This window comes from Haematobia irritans, chromosome 4, assembly GCF_050003625.1.
Source record: "Haematobia irritans isolate KBUSLIRL chromosome 4, ASM5000362v1, whole genome shotgun sequence".
In the NCBI taxonomy this organism is placed as follows: Eukaryota; Metazoa; Arthropoda; class Insecta; order Diptera; family Muscidae; genus Haematobia; species Haematobia irritans.
The window spans coordinates 56,484,274-56,499,496 of NC_134400.1; the positions used below are offsets into that span (position 1 = coordinate 56,484,274).

At 38.0% G+C, this 15,223-nt stretch overlaps 1 protein-coding gene across 2 annotated transcripts in view; it reads right to left on the reverse strand.

Moving 5' to 3' along the window:
* Positions 1-3,436: 3,436 nt before the first annotated feature.
* Chs2 (Chitin synthase 2) overlaps positions 3,437-15,223 on the reverse strand; it is a 180,179-nt gene continuing 168,392 nt past the window's right edge. The window contains exons 13-15 of one of the 2 annotated variants that reach the window (XM_075304777.1): positions 8,143-8,670; positions 3,790-4,048; positions 3,437-3,718 (exon numbers count right to left, since the gene is read on the reverse strand). In XM_075304777.1, the coding sequence (XP_075160892.1) occupies positions 3,546-3,718; positions 3,790-4,048; positions 8,143-8,670 (960 nt within the window). In that variant the 3' untranslated portion in view covers positions 3,437-3,545. The remainder of the gene's footprint in view (positions 3,719-3,789; positions 4,049-8,142; positions 8,671-15,223) is intronic. The other variant, XM_075304778.1, reaches the window with a different exon arrangement.

The following is a 15,223-nucleotide window of genomic DNA, read 5'->3' on the forward strand; positions in this document are numbered from 1 at the left end:
TACTTCTTGGGCTTATAGAAACCGTAGTTTTTATCCAATTTGTCTGAAATTGGAAATCTAGAGGTATTTTATGACCATAAAGAGGTGTGCCAAAAATGGTGAGTATCGGTCCATGTTTTGGTATAGCCCCCATATAGACCGATCTCCCGATTTTACTTCTTGGGCTTATAGAAACCGCAGTCTTTATTCAATTTACCTGAAATTGGAAATCTAGAGGTATTGTAGGACCACAAATACGTGTGCCAAAAATTGTGAGTATCGGCCCATGTTTTGGTATGGTCCCCATATAAAACGACCTCCCGATGTGGGGTCTTGGGCTTATAGAAATCGTAGTTTTTATCCAATTTGTCCAAAATTAGAAATCTAGAGGTATTTTAGGACCATAAAGAGGTGTGCCGAAAATGGTGAGTATCGGTCCATATTTTGGTATAGCCCCCATATAGACCGATTTCCCGATTTTACTTCTTGGGCTTCTAGAATACGTAGTTTATATACAATTTGCCTGAAATTGGAAATTTATAGGTATTTTAGGACTATAAAGAGGTGTGCCACAAGTGGTGAGTATCCGTCCATGTTTTGGTATAACCCCCATATAGACCGATATCCCGATTTTACTTCTTGGGCTTCTAGAATCTGAAGTTTTTATCCAATTTGCCTGAAATTGGAAATCTAGAGGTATTTTCGGGCCATAAAGAAGTGTGCCGAAAACGGTGAGTATCGGTCCATATTTTAGTATAGCCCCCATAAGAAAGATCTCCCGATCTAACTCCTTGGGTTTGTAGAAACCGTAGTTTTTATCCGACTTGCCTGAAATTGTAAATATTCTGGTATTTTAGACTCACAAAAACGTGTATCGGATTAAGTTTCTATCGGTCCATTTCGTAATGCCTCCATATAGACCGACTTCACTTCTTGAGGATGTAGAAGGCGCACTGATCATGAAAATTGCTTGAAACTCAATGTAAAATTTCCAGATTTTACTTCTACAGATTTAAGATTTCAAATCAAGACGTTATTTTATAATTTTCTTGCACACTTACAAGAGATGTTAATGATTCCTCTAAAACTCAAACAAAAATGGTTCTTATAAATCCAGAATCTGATATAGTCCTCATAGGTGAAATCTTTAAATTTATCTTCGGGAAGTGTCCCCAAGTCCTCAAGCCCTACTGAAATTTCAAAGGAAACCCTAATATTTGGTTCATGGTGGTGGGTATTTAAGGTTCGGCCCGGCCGAACTTACTGCTGTATATACTTGTTACATTTCCTTTTGGGGAAAACCAACATGTTTTTATACCCACCACTATAGGATGGGGGGTATATTAACTTTGTCATTCCGTTTGTAACACATTGAAATATTGCTCTAAGACCCCATAAAGTATATATATTCTGGGTCGTGGTGAAATTCTGAGTCGATCTGAGCATGTCCGTCCGTCCGTCTGTTGAAATCACGCTAACTTCCGAACGAAACAAGCTATCGACTTGAAACTTGGCACAAGTAGTTGTTATTGATGTAGGTCGGATGGTATTGCAAATGGGCCATATCGGTCCACTTTTACGTATAGCCCCCATATAAACGGACCCCAAAATTTGGCTTGCGAGGCCTCTAAGAGAAGCAAATTTCATCCGATCCGGCTGAAATTTGGTACATGGTGTTAGTATATGGTCTCTAACAACCATGCAAAAATTGGTCCACATCGGTCCATAATTATATATAGCCCCCATATAAACCGATCCCCCGATTTGGCTTGCGAGGCCCCTAAGAGAAGCAAATTTCATCCGATCCGGATAAAATTTGGTACATGGTATCAGTATATGGTCTCTAACAACCATGCAAAAATTGGTCCACATCGGTCCATAATTATATATAGTCCCCATATAAACCGATCCCCCGATTTGGCTTGCGAGGCCTCTAAGAGAAGCAAATTTCATCCGATCCGGCTGAAATTTGGTACATGGTGTAAGTATATGGTCTCTAACAACCATGCAAAAATTGGTCCACATCGGTCCATAATTATATATAGCCCCCATATAAACCGATCCCCCGATTTGGCTTGCGAGGCCCCTAAGAGAAGCAAATTTCATCCGATCCGGATAAAATTTGGTACATGGTATCAGTATATGGTCTCTAACAACCATGCAAAAATTGGTCCACATCGGTCCATAATTATATATAGTCCCCATATAAACCGATCCCCCGATTTGGCTTGCGAGGCCTCTAAGAGAAGCAAATTTCATCCGATCCGGCTGAAATTTGGTACATGGTGTAAGTATATGGTCTCTAACAACCATGCAAAAATTGGTCCACATCGGTCCATAATTATATATAGCCCCCATATAAACCGATCCCCCGATTTGGCTTGCGAGGCCTCTAAGAGAAGCAAATTTCATCCGATCCGGCTGAAATTTGGTACGTGATGTTAGTATATGGTCTCTAACAACCATGCAAAAATTGGTCCACATCGGTTCATAATTATATATAGCCCCCATATAAACCGATCACCAGATTTGACCTCCGGAACCTCTTGGAAGACCAAAATTCATCTGATTCAGTTGAAATTTGGTACGTGGTGTTTATATATGGCCTCAAACTCCCATGCAAAAGTTGGTCAATATCGGTCCATAATTATATATAGGCCCCATATAAACCGATCACCAGATTTGACCTCCAGAGCCCCTTGGAAGGGCAAAATTCTTCCCATTCGGTTGGAATTTGATACGTGATGTTAGTATATGGTATCCAACAACCATGCAGGAATTGGTTCCTATCAGTCCATAATTATATATAGCTCCCATATAAACCGATCCCCAGATTTGACCTCCGGTGCCTTTTGGAGAAGCAAAATTCATCCGATCTGCTTGAAATTTGGTACGTGGTGGTAGTATATGATATTTAACAACCATGCCAAAAGTGGTCCATATTAGTCCATAATCGTACATAGCCCCATATAAACCGATCCCGAGATTTGGTTTTGGAACCTCTTGGAGGAGCAAATTTCATCCGAGTGAGTTGAAATTTGGTACATTGTGCTAGTATATGGTCGTTAACAACCATGCTTAACTAGGTCCATATCGGTCTATAGTTATATATGGCCCTCAGATAAATCGATCCCCAATCACACAAAAATTGGTCCATATCAAGTTTCAATTCTGGCTCTCTACGTACAAAAAGTCCATATCGATTCGTAATTATTTGTAGACTTAACTATACATAACTTTTTTGTCTAATATATACCATGTATGGACTAAATCACAATTTAGAAAACGATGTTAAGAAGTTTTAAGATACCACAACCCAAGTAATTCGATTGTGGATGATAGTCTTTCGTAGAAGTTTCTACGCAATCCATGGTGGTGGGTACATAAGATTCGGCCTGGCCGAACTTGCGGCCGTATATACTTGTTCGATTTAAATTAAAACAAATAACGACTGCAATTATTGTCAAACGAATATCCTGCATCGTTTCTTAATACAATTGCTTAATTTTATTTTGTTTAAAATAAATTTGTTTACATCTCCATATCTATTATGTGAAGAAATTGCATCATGCATTCCCATCATCGAAGGATGCATTATCATATCCTTGCATAGGGTTTCTATTGAAATCCGTATTGCGATGAGTTTGCTGAGTCAGACGCCGCTTCGCTACGAAACGTGACTCATTCAACAGCATTAGTGATTTACGACTCATCGATATGTGTTTCACGCTTATGTCGTCTGCAACAAAGGGCAGAGGATAAATTTAATTTATTCGGAAAATATTTTTGTTTCCTTCTCTGTGCACTTACCATCACCAAGAAATCTGCGTTCGAAATTGCGAGGTAAATCACTGTAGTCGCAGTGGTTTTTATTTCGATTTTCGTGTAGTTTAAAGACGGTCGACCGCCTTACCATATGCTTGTCGGTGTCATCCTCCCAATCACAGGATTTTCCCTCGTTAAGGTTATCATAGTCATCGTCATCATCAAGGCGCTTTGGTCGTTGCAGTTGACGTGCTATATGCACGGCATTACCCCGAATTTCCTGAGCGGCATCTTCGTCCGTTATCTACAGGATTAAAGGTAAATGGTAAAATGGCTTCGAGCAAAAACAATATCAAGTTGATTTTAATTTCTTTATACACCTATAGGTAGTTTCGTGATACATTGCTAAAGATTGCTAAAGATTTGGTTATTATTTCCGAGACAAAGAAGTAGTGAATTGAAGTAAGAATACCTTTAAGACATAATTGAATTTATCTGTATTTTCTGTTTTTTTTTTCATCATGTATTATTACACTGAAAAAACAGTGAACCCACGAGGAAAGATAAATTTCGATTAATTTTAGAAAATTTGGAACTTTTTTAGAAAATTTTAACTAAACGGTATTACAAGCGCTGGCATCACTCCGATATGGCAAAAATAAGTAAATATTTTTCGACAAATTCAAGAAAATTTATTAGACATAACTAAATTTTTTCAGTAGTTAAAGAAAATTTTGTAGTTTTAAGAGAAATCTTGGAGTTCAAAATTGCAAGAATGTCTTTAGTGACATACGAAGTTCACGATGGACACATTTTTGGTAAAATTTACAAATTTAAAGAAATAATGAACTATTTTGTAAGAAATACGAAATTAGGAAATCTTTATGCTTTATTTGTGTATAACCTTTTCCCGTTTTTTAGTTCATTTAACTAACATACGCAAAAAATTATTTGACTAAAATAAACTTTTTCCAAACATAATGATTCTATGAACTAATATAAAGTTAATATGGCTTTAGTGAAATAGAGAGTTCACTTTTTTTTGAGTGTAGAGTTCTTTAAAAACATGTCAAAGACAACTTCAAATTTAGGCTCTTGAAGTCGAGAAACTATGCTATGCTTCCAGTAAAACACGTCCCCTATTTTTAAACGCTTTTTTGCTTTGTAGTCAAGATGCAAATAGTCAACAAACATTTTTTCCAGAGTAGGGATATATCTGTCATCTTGCTGGTATACCAGTCAGGAACAGTTAAAGTGTAACGGGGCTATATTTATCCCTTCTGCATGTGATAACACCGGAAGCGATACCTGAGCGATGAGGTTCCGTGGGACTCACAATAAAAAAGGATGGTGGAGAGGTTATCCCTACGATATTTTGCGATTATTTACTGTAGGTGTTCAGATGCAGCAATAGTGAAAAATGTAAACTTCTCCGGTTAACCCATTATCGATCTCTATCCCCATTTGAGGACACCTGTTTAAAGTTAAACAACTATGAAATACTCGTAATTTCGGATACACGTATGACAGCTTTATACTTAATCTGATCTATAAACAAAGACATAGGGTAGCATAAACAAGTTTCATATTCAGTGCGTTCTATTCTTGTTATTGATTCGGATAACTTTCGTAAAATACTTTAAAAATTTTTATGTGTACCAAGTGATATAAATATAATAAAGGGTGATACGGTCAAAATTTGGTCAATATAAACTTGACGTATTTCTTTCAATTTTGCATTTAAAAAACCTGAACACCCCTCATTTTGAAGGTGTGTGTGTAGAATGTTGCTTCTTTTTTTTATTTTGGAATTCACTCTTCAGTTGTCAAAATGCCGTCTAAGCAAGAAGAGCAGCGTATCAAAATTTTGCTCGCGCATCGCGAAAATTCGAGCTACTCGCACGCAAAGCTGGCAAAATCGCTAAAAGTTGCCAAATCAACCGTTACAAATGTAATTAAAGTGTTTGGGGAACGTTTGTCGACAGCCAGGAAGTCTGGATCGGGGGGAAATCGAAAACCGGAAGCCGCTGAGACGACAAAGAGAGTTGCCGGTAGTTTCAAGCGAAACCCTAACCTCTCTCCCCGAGATGCCGCAAATAAGCTGGGTGTATCGTCTACAACCGTGCATCGAGCCAAAAAACGAGCCGGACTATCGACTTACAAGAAGGTAGTGACTCCAAATCGCGATGATAAACACAATACGACGGCCAAAGCGCGATCCCGGAGGCTGTTCACGACGATGCTGACGAAGTTTGACTGTGTGGCAATGGACGACGAAACCTACGTCAAAGCCGACTATAAGCAGCTTCCTGGACAGGAGTTTTATACGGCAAAAGGAAGGGGAAAGGTAGCAGATATTTTCAAGCACATAAAACTGTCAAAGTTCGTAAAGAAATATCTGGTTTGGCAAGCCATCTGTACCTGTGGCTTGAAAAGCAGCATTTTCATAGCTTCCGGGACTGTCAACCAAGAAATTTACGTGAAAGAGTGTTTGAATAAACGTCTGCTGCCTTTCCTGAAGAAACACGGTTGTTCCGTACTGTTTTGGCCGGATTTGGCATCTTGCCATTACGGTAAAAAGGCCATGGAGTGGTACGCCGCCAACAACGTGCAGGTGGTTCCCAAGGACAAGAACCCTCCCAACACGCCAGAGCTCCGCCCAATTGAGAAATACTGGGCTATTGTCAAGCGGAACCTAAAGAAGACCAAAAAAACTGCTAAGGACGAACAGCAGTTCAAGGCAAACTGGCTTTCTGCGGTGAAGAAGGTGGACAAGGTGGCTGTACAAAATCTGATGGCAGGTGTCAAGCGTGAGGCCCGGCAATTCGGATTTGGACAAGCGAAAGCCTAACTGAATATTTTTCCTGAATTTTATACTAATTGAACTTGAAAAAGAAATTTAATTTGATTTTTTAAATAAACGATTTCACCGATTTACACGCGTTTTCCCTTGGCCAAATTTTGACCGTATCACCCTTTATCTCGATTGTGTGTAGATGAAACTGTTAAGTATAGTGAAAAAATAGTGTTGAACGAAGCTGCTTTGGGGAATTTCATACTTAATCTGCCTACACTGAAAAAAATATTGTCGTGAGGTCAAAGATTTCATGTCTTTAAAATACGAATACAAATTTTGCTTAGCATAGAAGACGCATTTCTCTAAAATAAAGTTATTTTCCTTGTCCAAAAGTCGATAAACTTTTCAATGAAGTCATATTGTCCTTATAATTAAGTGATTTGACTTAAAAATGGGTATCTTAACATGAAAGAAAAAATTTATAGGCTAAGGTCAACTTGACATTAATAATTCATAAAAATTCTTTAAATTTAATGAAATTGTCTTTAAATTTGTTGTCTTTGTGCATCTTGACTACAAAGCAAAAAATCGTTCAAATATAGGACATGTTTTTCAAAACTTTATTTTAAAGAAGTTTTTTACTTCAAACATAGCATAATTTCTACTGGAAGTCGAGTCCTAATTTCGAAAATAAAGTTGCCGTTAACTCGTTTTTAAAGGACTTTGATAGCATATGAAGAAAAAAAGCTGAGAAAGCGAAAAATTAAAATTTGTTTCCTAGAAGCAAGTACACAAAACCTGAATTTAAAAGAGAATTGTGTCTTAAAAGTATCCTTACTTGTATTCTCCGCTTCTTTGGCTCGGAATCAATACCAAATTTTTTAAAGTAAAGACAAAATCTTTGGAACCGAGTATGCTTTTTTTTCAGTGTAATGTTCCCACATGAGGATACCCCTTTTTCTAAAAAGAGAACACAAATTTAAAATTTTTTTATTAAAATCTTTTATTTAGTCGTTACTGCCTGATAGGCGAGTTTGAAAAACTATTGGCGCGAAGTATAATGACTACTGCATGAATTGTTATGATGCGGAAGAAAGGGAATCGATTAAACACCTATTGTGTGAATGTCCTGCATTTGTATAAGGCGTATATTAGGAGCATACAGCTTTAGATTACTGGCGGAGCTGGAAAGTGCTAATGTTTTTGGGACAATCAGGTTGCTTCAACCAAAGAAAATAATTAAATAATTAATAATGAAATTAAGTCGATTCTTTTCACTCTAAGGACAAAAGGGCTTAGAGGTTTGGACAAGAAAACAAACTTTATGCCAGATAAATGCGTATTCTGTGTTAAGCAAAACTTACATTCGTATTCACTACAATATTTTTTCAGTGTGCAAGGCACACACAAATCACTAGAAGCATATTTTTAAAGAAATTGGATGAAAATTACACCAAGCAGATTTTTCTTTATGGGTAAATTCTTTCAATACCTTCAAAGAGTCACTCGCCCTTCGGAATTTATGAGATTGAAACAACCTAATAGTTTTTAATCCAATTCACCCTTATGTCAAGAAGGGAGCAGATATGTTGTTTACTCACCGTACTCGATGCTCTTAACCAATCCAATTTAGTTGTTGCCAACAACTGTGAAATAGTTGCGAAGCGATGGAAGAACATTGCCACAAACTGTATGATTAGGATAAGGCCAAAGAAGATGACGAAACAAAAACCAATGGGGTCAAGCTCCTTGTAGTGGCGGTATATGTATATCTGGGCATTGTCGCCGTCGTAAGTGATGAAGTCTTCAGGATCAATGGGCCACTCCAGGTGTAGGTAGTCCTTTTTCAACTGCAGCAGGAAAACGACGAGTACGAAAATTGCATTTATCATAACAAAGGCAAAGGCAAACATATTCCTAAGTTCCCGGAGGCTGTCAGCAATTTCCGCTTTCTTTTCTTTTGTATGGAACATTGGTTTCAAATACAATTTAATCAAATCCTTCCAGAAGCGTTTTTCACGTAACGATATTTCACCCAACTGTGAATCAACCAGCAGAGGGTCGTTTATCCAACCAGGCAAATATTCCTGCCCCTTGTTTTCTTCGTCTTGCGAAGAACCATCATCGTCCTGCAATCATGTAATGGGCTTGGTTTATAAAAAAAACTAAGTGACTCGAATATAAAAAGGTACAATGAAAGAGCAGTCTTAAAGTATAAGAAATAAATACAAATTAAAATTATGGAGTAGGTGTACCCTACAATTGACTTTCAATAATAATGGCAATTGAATAATCTCCAAATCAGCTAATCTGAAAAAGCGACAAGTCGAAACACGATTAATCGAGTTTAGATTTCTGCCCACTGAGAATGGCTTGGTTTAGGCTATCATTGTACATTTCATCACTACACACAGATGAATATATTTCTTTCCTCTTAAATTTTAGTCCATAGAAGTTTTCTTTCAATGGTGACTTTGTCTCTTTAAAAGCAAGTAAGTCTTTGTTTATGATATCCGTTGTCCCGTTTTTCCCCAACGAACTTCATTTATCCCGTAGAAAACAACTTTAACAACAATAGAAAACTTCATGTGTTGCTGCATAATTACCCAGCAAAAAAATTGGAAGTTGTTCCACAAACATTTCTTTCAAATCCCATCCCAGAATCCCCCATCGAGTTTTTCCAACTTCCGATGCAGTCCTTTTGGACAAGTCCACAAACATTTCTTTTAAAGACCATCTTGGGATCCCCCAATGATTTTATTCTACTTCCGATGCAGTCCTTGTGGACAAGTATTAGAAAGAACGCAATCAGGCCATTTTAAGTGCAAATTTTGGACAATTAAATTTTACAAAATAATAGAAAACTAATAAAAAAATAAAAAATAGAAAATTAATAAAAAAGTAAAAAAATAATAGTAAAAAAAATAATAAATTTCATCCCCGTTGGGATTTGAACCTGTGCCGTTTGACTTTTTCGCTTCCATGGAAGTTCTTTTGAGAAGGTTTTGCAAATTACGAGAATTTTTATTCTTTTGTTGATTTTTAATTGAAAAAATATATTTATACGAAAATATACGCCGAAAATAAAAAATAAACACGATGCATAACATAAAAAAAATAATTTTTAGAAAAATATTTAATAAAAAAAATGCCGCTGGTGAGATTTGAACCTGCGTTTCTTAATTTTTCTTTCATACTAATAAAGAACATCTCGAGAAGCAATTAGAATGTTATTCCTTGGTGTCGTATTACGATCATATCACAAACATTTGAATTGACCTTTCGATGCTTTATGTTCAATGGCGTTCGTGGCTGAGTGTGCTAAGGCGTTCTGTTATGGTGCCAGCAAACCCAGGTTCAATCCCTGGTCGGAGCGAAAAAGTTTTTCAAATTGTAAAAATTAGATAATAGGAAAATAATAGAGTAATAAACATCTGGATAAAAAAAGTGAAATTGGTTGAAAAACATTTTTTTCGCTTTTTAAATTTCTTCATTCAAATTAACTTCCAGAGCACAACTTCCAAAGCAATGCAAAGGATCCAAAAAGGGAGTACTTCCGTCCTATGACAAGCCGATGTAAAATTCATTGGAGATGATCCAAGTTTGCACTATTTCCGGATGACAGATTGGGGATCCAAACTACTTTTTGGCAAGCTCTTTTTTTGCTGGGTATGGATACACACAATTTTTTCTAATTCAATCACGAAACTAATTGATGCAATTAATTTTTTAATTGAAATGTCTTCAATCACGAAAATGATACTACAATCACAGTTTTAATTGGACATAAAAAATACTTGACTGATTTTTTTTATAGAATCAATTAAAAATTTAATTGATGTTGATTGCAAAACTCAATGAATTAAAACCGTAGCTATTTTCAATTAATTTCTTAACTGACTTGGTGCTTTGTTGTTTGAAATAAATGTTTAATTAAAAATTAAATAAATTTCTATCACTTTTTTTTAACTGACTTAGTCTTCTGAGTTTGATTAAAAAGTTGATGGTATCAATTATTTTTATACCCACCACCATAGGATAGGGGGTATATTAACTTTGTCATTCCGTTTGTAACACATCGAAATATTGCCCTAAGACCCCATAAAGTATATATATTCTGGGTCGTAGTGAAATTCTGAGTCGATCTGAGCATGTCCGTCCGTCCGTCCGTCTGTTGAAATCACGCTAACTTCCGAACGAAACAAGCTATCGACTTGAAACTTGGCACAAGTAGTTGTTATTGATGTAGGTCGGATGGTATTGCAAATGGGCCATATCGGTCCACTTTTACGTATAGCCCCCATATAAACGGACCCCAAAATTTGGCTTGCTAGGCCTCTAAGAGAAGCAAATTTCATCCGATCTGGCTGAAATTTGGTACATGGTGTTAGTATATGGTCTCTAACAACCATGCAAAAATTGGTCCACATCGATCCATAATTATATATAGCCCCCATATAAACCGATCCCCCGATTTGGCTTGCGAGGCCCCTAAGAGAAGCAAATTTCATCCGATCCAGCTGAAATTTGGTACATGGTGTTAGTATATGGTCTCTAACAACCATGAAAAAATTGGTCCACATCGATCCATAATTATATATAGCCTACATATAAACCGATCCCCCGATTTGGCTTGCGAGGCCCCTAAGAGAAGCAAATTTCATCCGATCCAGCTGAAATTTGGTACATGGTGTCGGCATATGGTCTCTAACAACCATGCAAAAATTGGTCCACATCGGTCCATAATTATATATAGCCCCCATATAAACCGATCCTCCGATTTGGCTTGCGAGGCCTCTAAGAGAAGCAAATTTCATCCGATCCGACTGAAATTTGGTGCATGGTGTTAGTATATGGTCTCTAACAACCATGCAAAAATTGGTCCACATCGGTCCATAATTATATATAGCCCCCATATAAACCGATCCCCCGATTTGGCTTGCGAGGCCTCTAAGAGAAGCAAATTTCATCCGATCCGGCTGAAATTTGGTACGTGATGTTAGTATATGGTCTCTAACAACCATGCAAAAATTGGTCCACATCGGTTCATAATTATACATAGCCCCCATATAAACCGATCACCGATCAGATTTGACCTCCGGAACCTCTTGGAAGACCAAAATTCATCTGATTCAGTTGAAATTTGGTACGTGATGTTAATATATGGCCTCAAACTCCCATGCAAAAATTGGTCGATATCGGTCCATAATTATATATAGGCCCCATATAAACCGATCCCCAGATTTGACCTCCAGAGCCCCTTGGAAGAGCAAAATTCTTCCCATTCGGTTGGAATTTGGTACGTGATGTTAGTATATGGTATCCACCAACCATGCAGGAATTGATTCCTATCAGTCCATAATTATATATAGCTCCCATATAAACCGATCCCCAGATTTGACCTCCGGTGCCTTTTGGAGAAGCAAAATTCATCCGATCTGCTTGAAATTTGGTACGTGGTGGTAGTATATGATATTTAACAACCATGCCAAAAGTGGTCCATTTCAGTCCATAATCGTACATAGCCCCATATAAACCGATCCCGAGATTTGGTTTAGGAACCTCTGGGAGGAGCAAATTTCATCCGAGTGAGTTGAAATTTGGTACATTGTGCTAGTATATGGTCGTTAACAACCATGCCTAACTAGGCCCATATCGGTCTATAGTTATATATGGCCCTCAGATAAATCGATCCCCAATCACACAAAAATTGGTCCATATCAAGTTCATAATTGTATATAGCCCCCATATAAGCGACCCCCATATTTCAATTCCATATCGATTCGTAATTATTTGTAGACTTAACTATACATAACTTTTTTGTGTAATATATACCATGTATAGACTAAATCACAATTTAGAAAACGATGTTAAGAAGTTTTAAGATACCACAACCCAAGTAATTCGATTGTGGATGATAGTCTTTCGTAGAAGTTCCTACGCCATCCATGGTGGTGGGTACATAAGATTCGGCCTGGCCGAACTTGCGGCCGTATATACTTGTTTTAATTAAAAAACTTTATTAGTCAAGGTTAATTGTATCAATCAACTTTTTAATTAGATTTTTTTCCTTTATTTCATTCCACTTGGGAAAATAGGGTATTTACAAAAAAAAAACATTCTATCCTATTATGACAAATAACTTTTACTTCTTCCAACGACTTATTCAACTTCTTCAGTTCCATAGGGACAGAGGACGTCCTGAGCGTCTGGTTCCATGGGGGTTCCAATCCAGAGCAGTTCTTGAAGCTGGGACATTTGCGTAGAGTGTGTCCTATCCACTTCCATTTTCATCTGGTTATTTGTCTTTTTATATGTTCTTCGTTTGTTTTATTCCATATTTCCGAATTGGCCAAAAGATGCCGCAAATGATACGTAGGCATCTATTGACGAAGGCTTGTAATTTCTGTGTACCTATTACATATGGGCACTTCTAGTTTTAACCGCTGAACCTTCTCAATTATTTTTCTTCGCTGAACTAACCAGATTGTTCCAAAAACATTAGCAGACTGCTTAAGTTAACGTTTTCCAGATCCGCCAATAATCTGAAGCTATATGCTCCTAAAAGTTGCTTGCGCTTTACACAAAATGCAGGACACTCACACAAGAGGTGTTTAATTGATTCTTTTTCCTCCGCATCATGACAGCTCATACAATAGTCATTATACTTCGCGCCAATAGTTTTTGCAAAATCGCCTATCGGGCTGCGACCCGTTATAGCAGATATCAGGAGTGATATCTGACGTCTCGAGAACATTAGCATATCTAGTGTGCGGTTTAAGTTGAAATGGGGCCATATTTGCTTGGTGTCGGTACAACCCTTGCAATTCTCCCATCGAACATTTGCCATCATAACAGCCTTCTCACGCAGTATGAGCTTGCAGGTAGCTAGGGGCATACCAACAAATTCTAGTTCCCCTGGAATATGTAAGGTAGTCCCTAGCCTTACCAACTCATCCGCTTCGCAGTTCCCCGGTATGTTCCTATGGCCAGACACCCATATTAGGTGAATATTGTACTGCTCAGCCATCTCATTGAGAGATTTGCGGCAGTCGATGGCCGTTTTCGAGTTGAGGAACACAGAGTCCAAGGATTTTATTGCAGTTTGACTGTCTGAGTATATATTAATGCCCACATTTTTTGGAACATTACTTCTCAGCCAATTCGCCACCTCTCTTATTGCTAATATTTCAGCCTGAAAAACACTACAGTGATTAGGTAATCTTTTCACTATTCGAAGTTCCAGATCATTAGAATATACTCCGAACCCCACTTGTCCATCCAATTTGGAGCCATCAGTGTAGAAATCTATATATTCTTTATTCCCCGGGGTCTGTGTGCACCACGCCTCACTGTTGGGGATTAGAGTCTCAAACTTTTTGTCGAAAAGTGGACTCGCCAAAGTGTAATCCACTACGTTAGGCACATCTGGCATTATTTTGAGGACCGAACTGTGACCGTAACTTTTTTCCGACCACAGCGATAGCTCGCGCAATCGAACAGCCGTTGTTGCAGCTGACTGTTTGGTCAAAACGTCTAAAGGTAATATTACACTAAGGGAATTTGTTCCTGTCTTGCTGAATGCGCCTGAAATACACAAACACGCCATACGCTGAACTTTATCTAAACAAGTCGGTTTCTGAAGTGCCGGCCACCAGACTACAACACCATATAGCATTATAGGTCTAACCACTGCCGTGTATAGCCAATGCACAATTTTTGGTTTTAGTCCCCACTTTTTTCCTATTGCCTTTTTGCACGAGTACAAAGCTACAGTTGCCTTCCTCGCCCTTTCTTCAATATTAAGCTTAAAGTTCAGCTTCCTGTCCAAAATAACGCCAAGGTATTTTGCACAATCACCAAAGGGAATTTCAATACCCCCTAAGGAAATAGGCCTAACCGTGGGAGTTTTGCGATCTTTGCAGTACATGACTAATTCTGTCTTTGCAGGATTCACCCCAAGACCATTGTCTTTCGCCCATTGTTCAGTCATCCGGAGGGCCCTCTGAATAATATCTCTGATTGTGGATGGGAATTTTCCCCTGACTGCCAGAGCCACATCATCTGCGTATACCACCACTTTTATCCTTTCTTTTTCTAGAGTAACCAGAAGGTTATTTATAGCAACATTCCAAAGAAGAGGTGATAGAACTCCTCCTTGGGGAGTGCCTCTGTTCACATACCTTGTTTGCTTGTCCTAGTATGGCTGAAATACGTCTCTTCATTAGCAGTTCGTCTAACAGCCTGAGTATACATGGATCAACATTCAGAGTTGTCAGTCCATTTAATATCGAGCTCGGATGGACATTATTGAACGCCCCTTCGATGTCTAGAAACGCCACGATTGTGTATTCTTTGACAGATAGTGGCTTTCAATAAAGCTGACTAGTTCATGTAGCGCGGTCTCAGTAGACCTGCCCTTCGAGTATGCATACTGTCGTTTCGAGAACAAACTTGAATCGATGCTAGTTCTAAGATTAATATCTATCATCCTCTCCAGAGTCTTAAGTAGGAATGAGGATAAGCTGATTGTTCGGAAATCCTTCGCCCTCGAGTGAGAGGCTTTTCCCGCTTTAGGTATGAAAACGACTTTTGTATCCCTCCACTTTCCTGGGATATATGATAAGTTGATACATCCTTTATATATCACCGACAACCAGGGGATAATTTTGTCAGTTACTG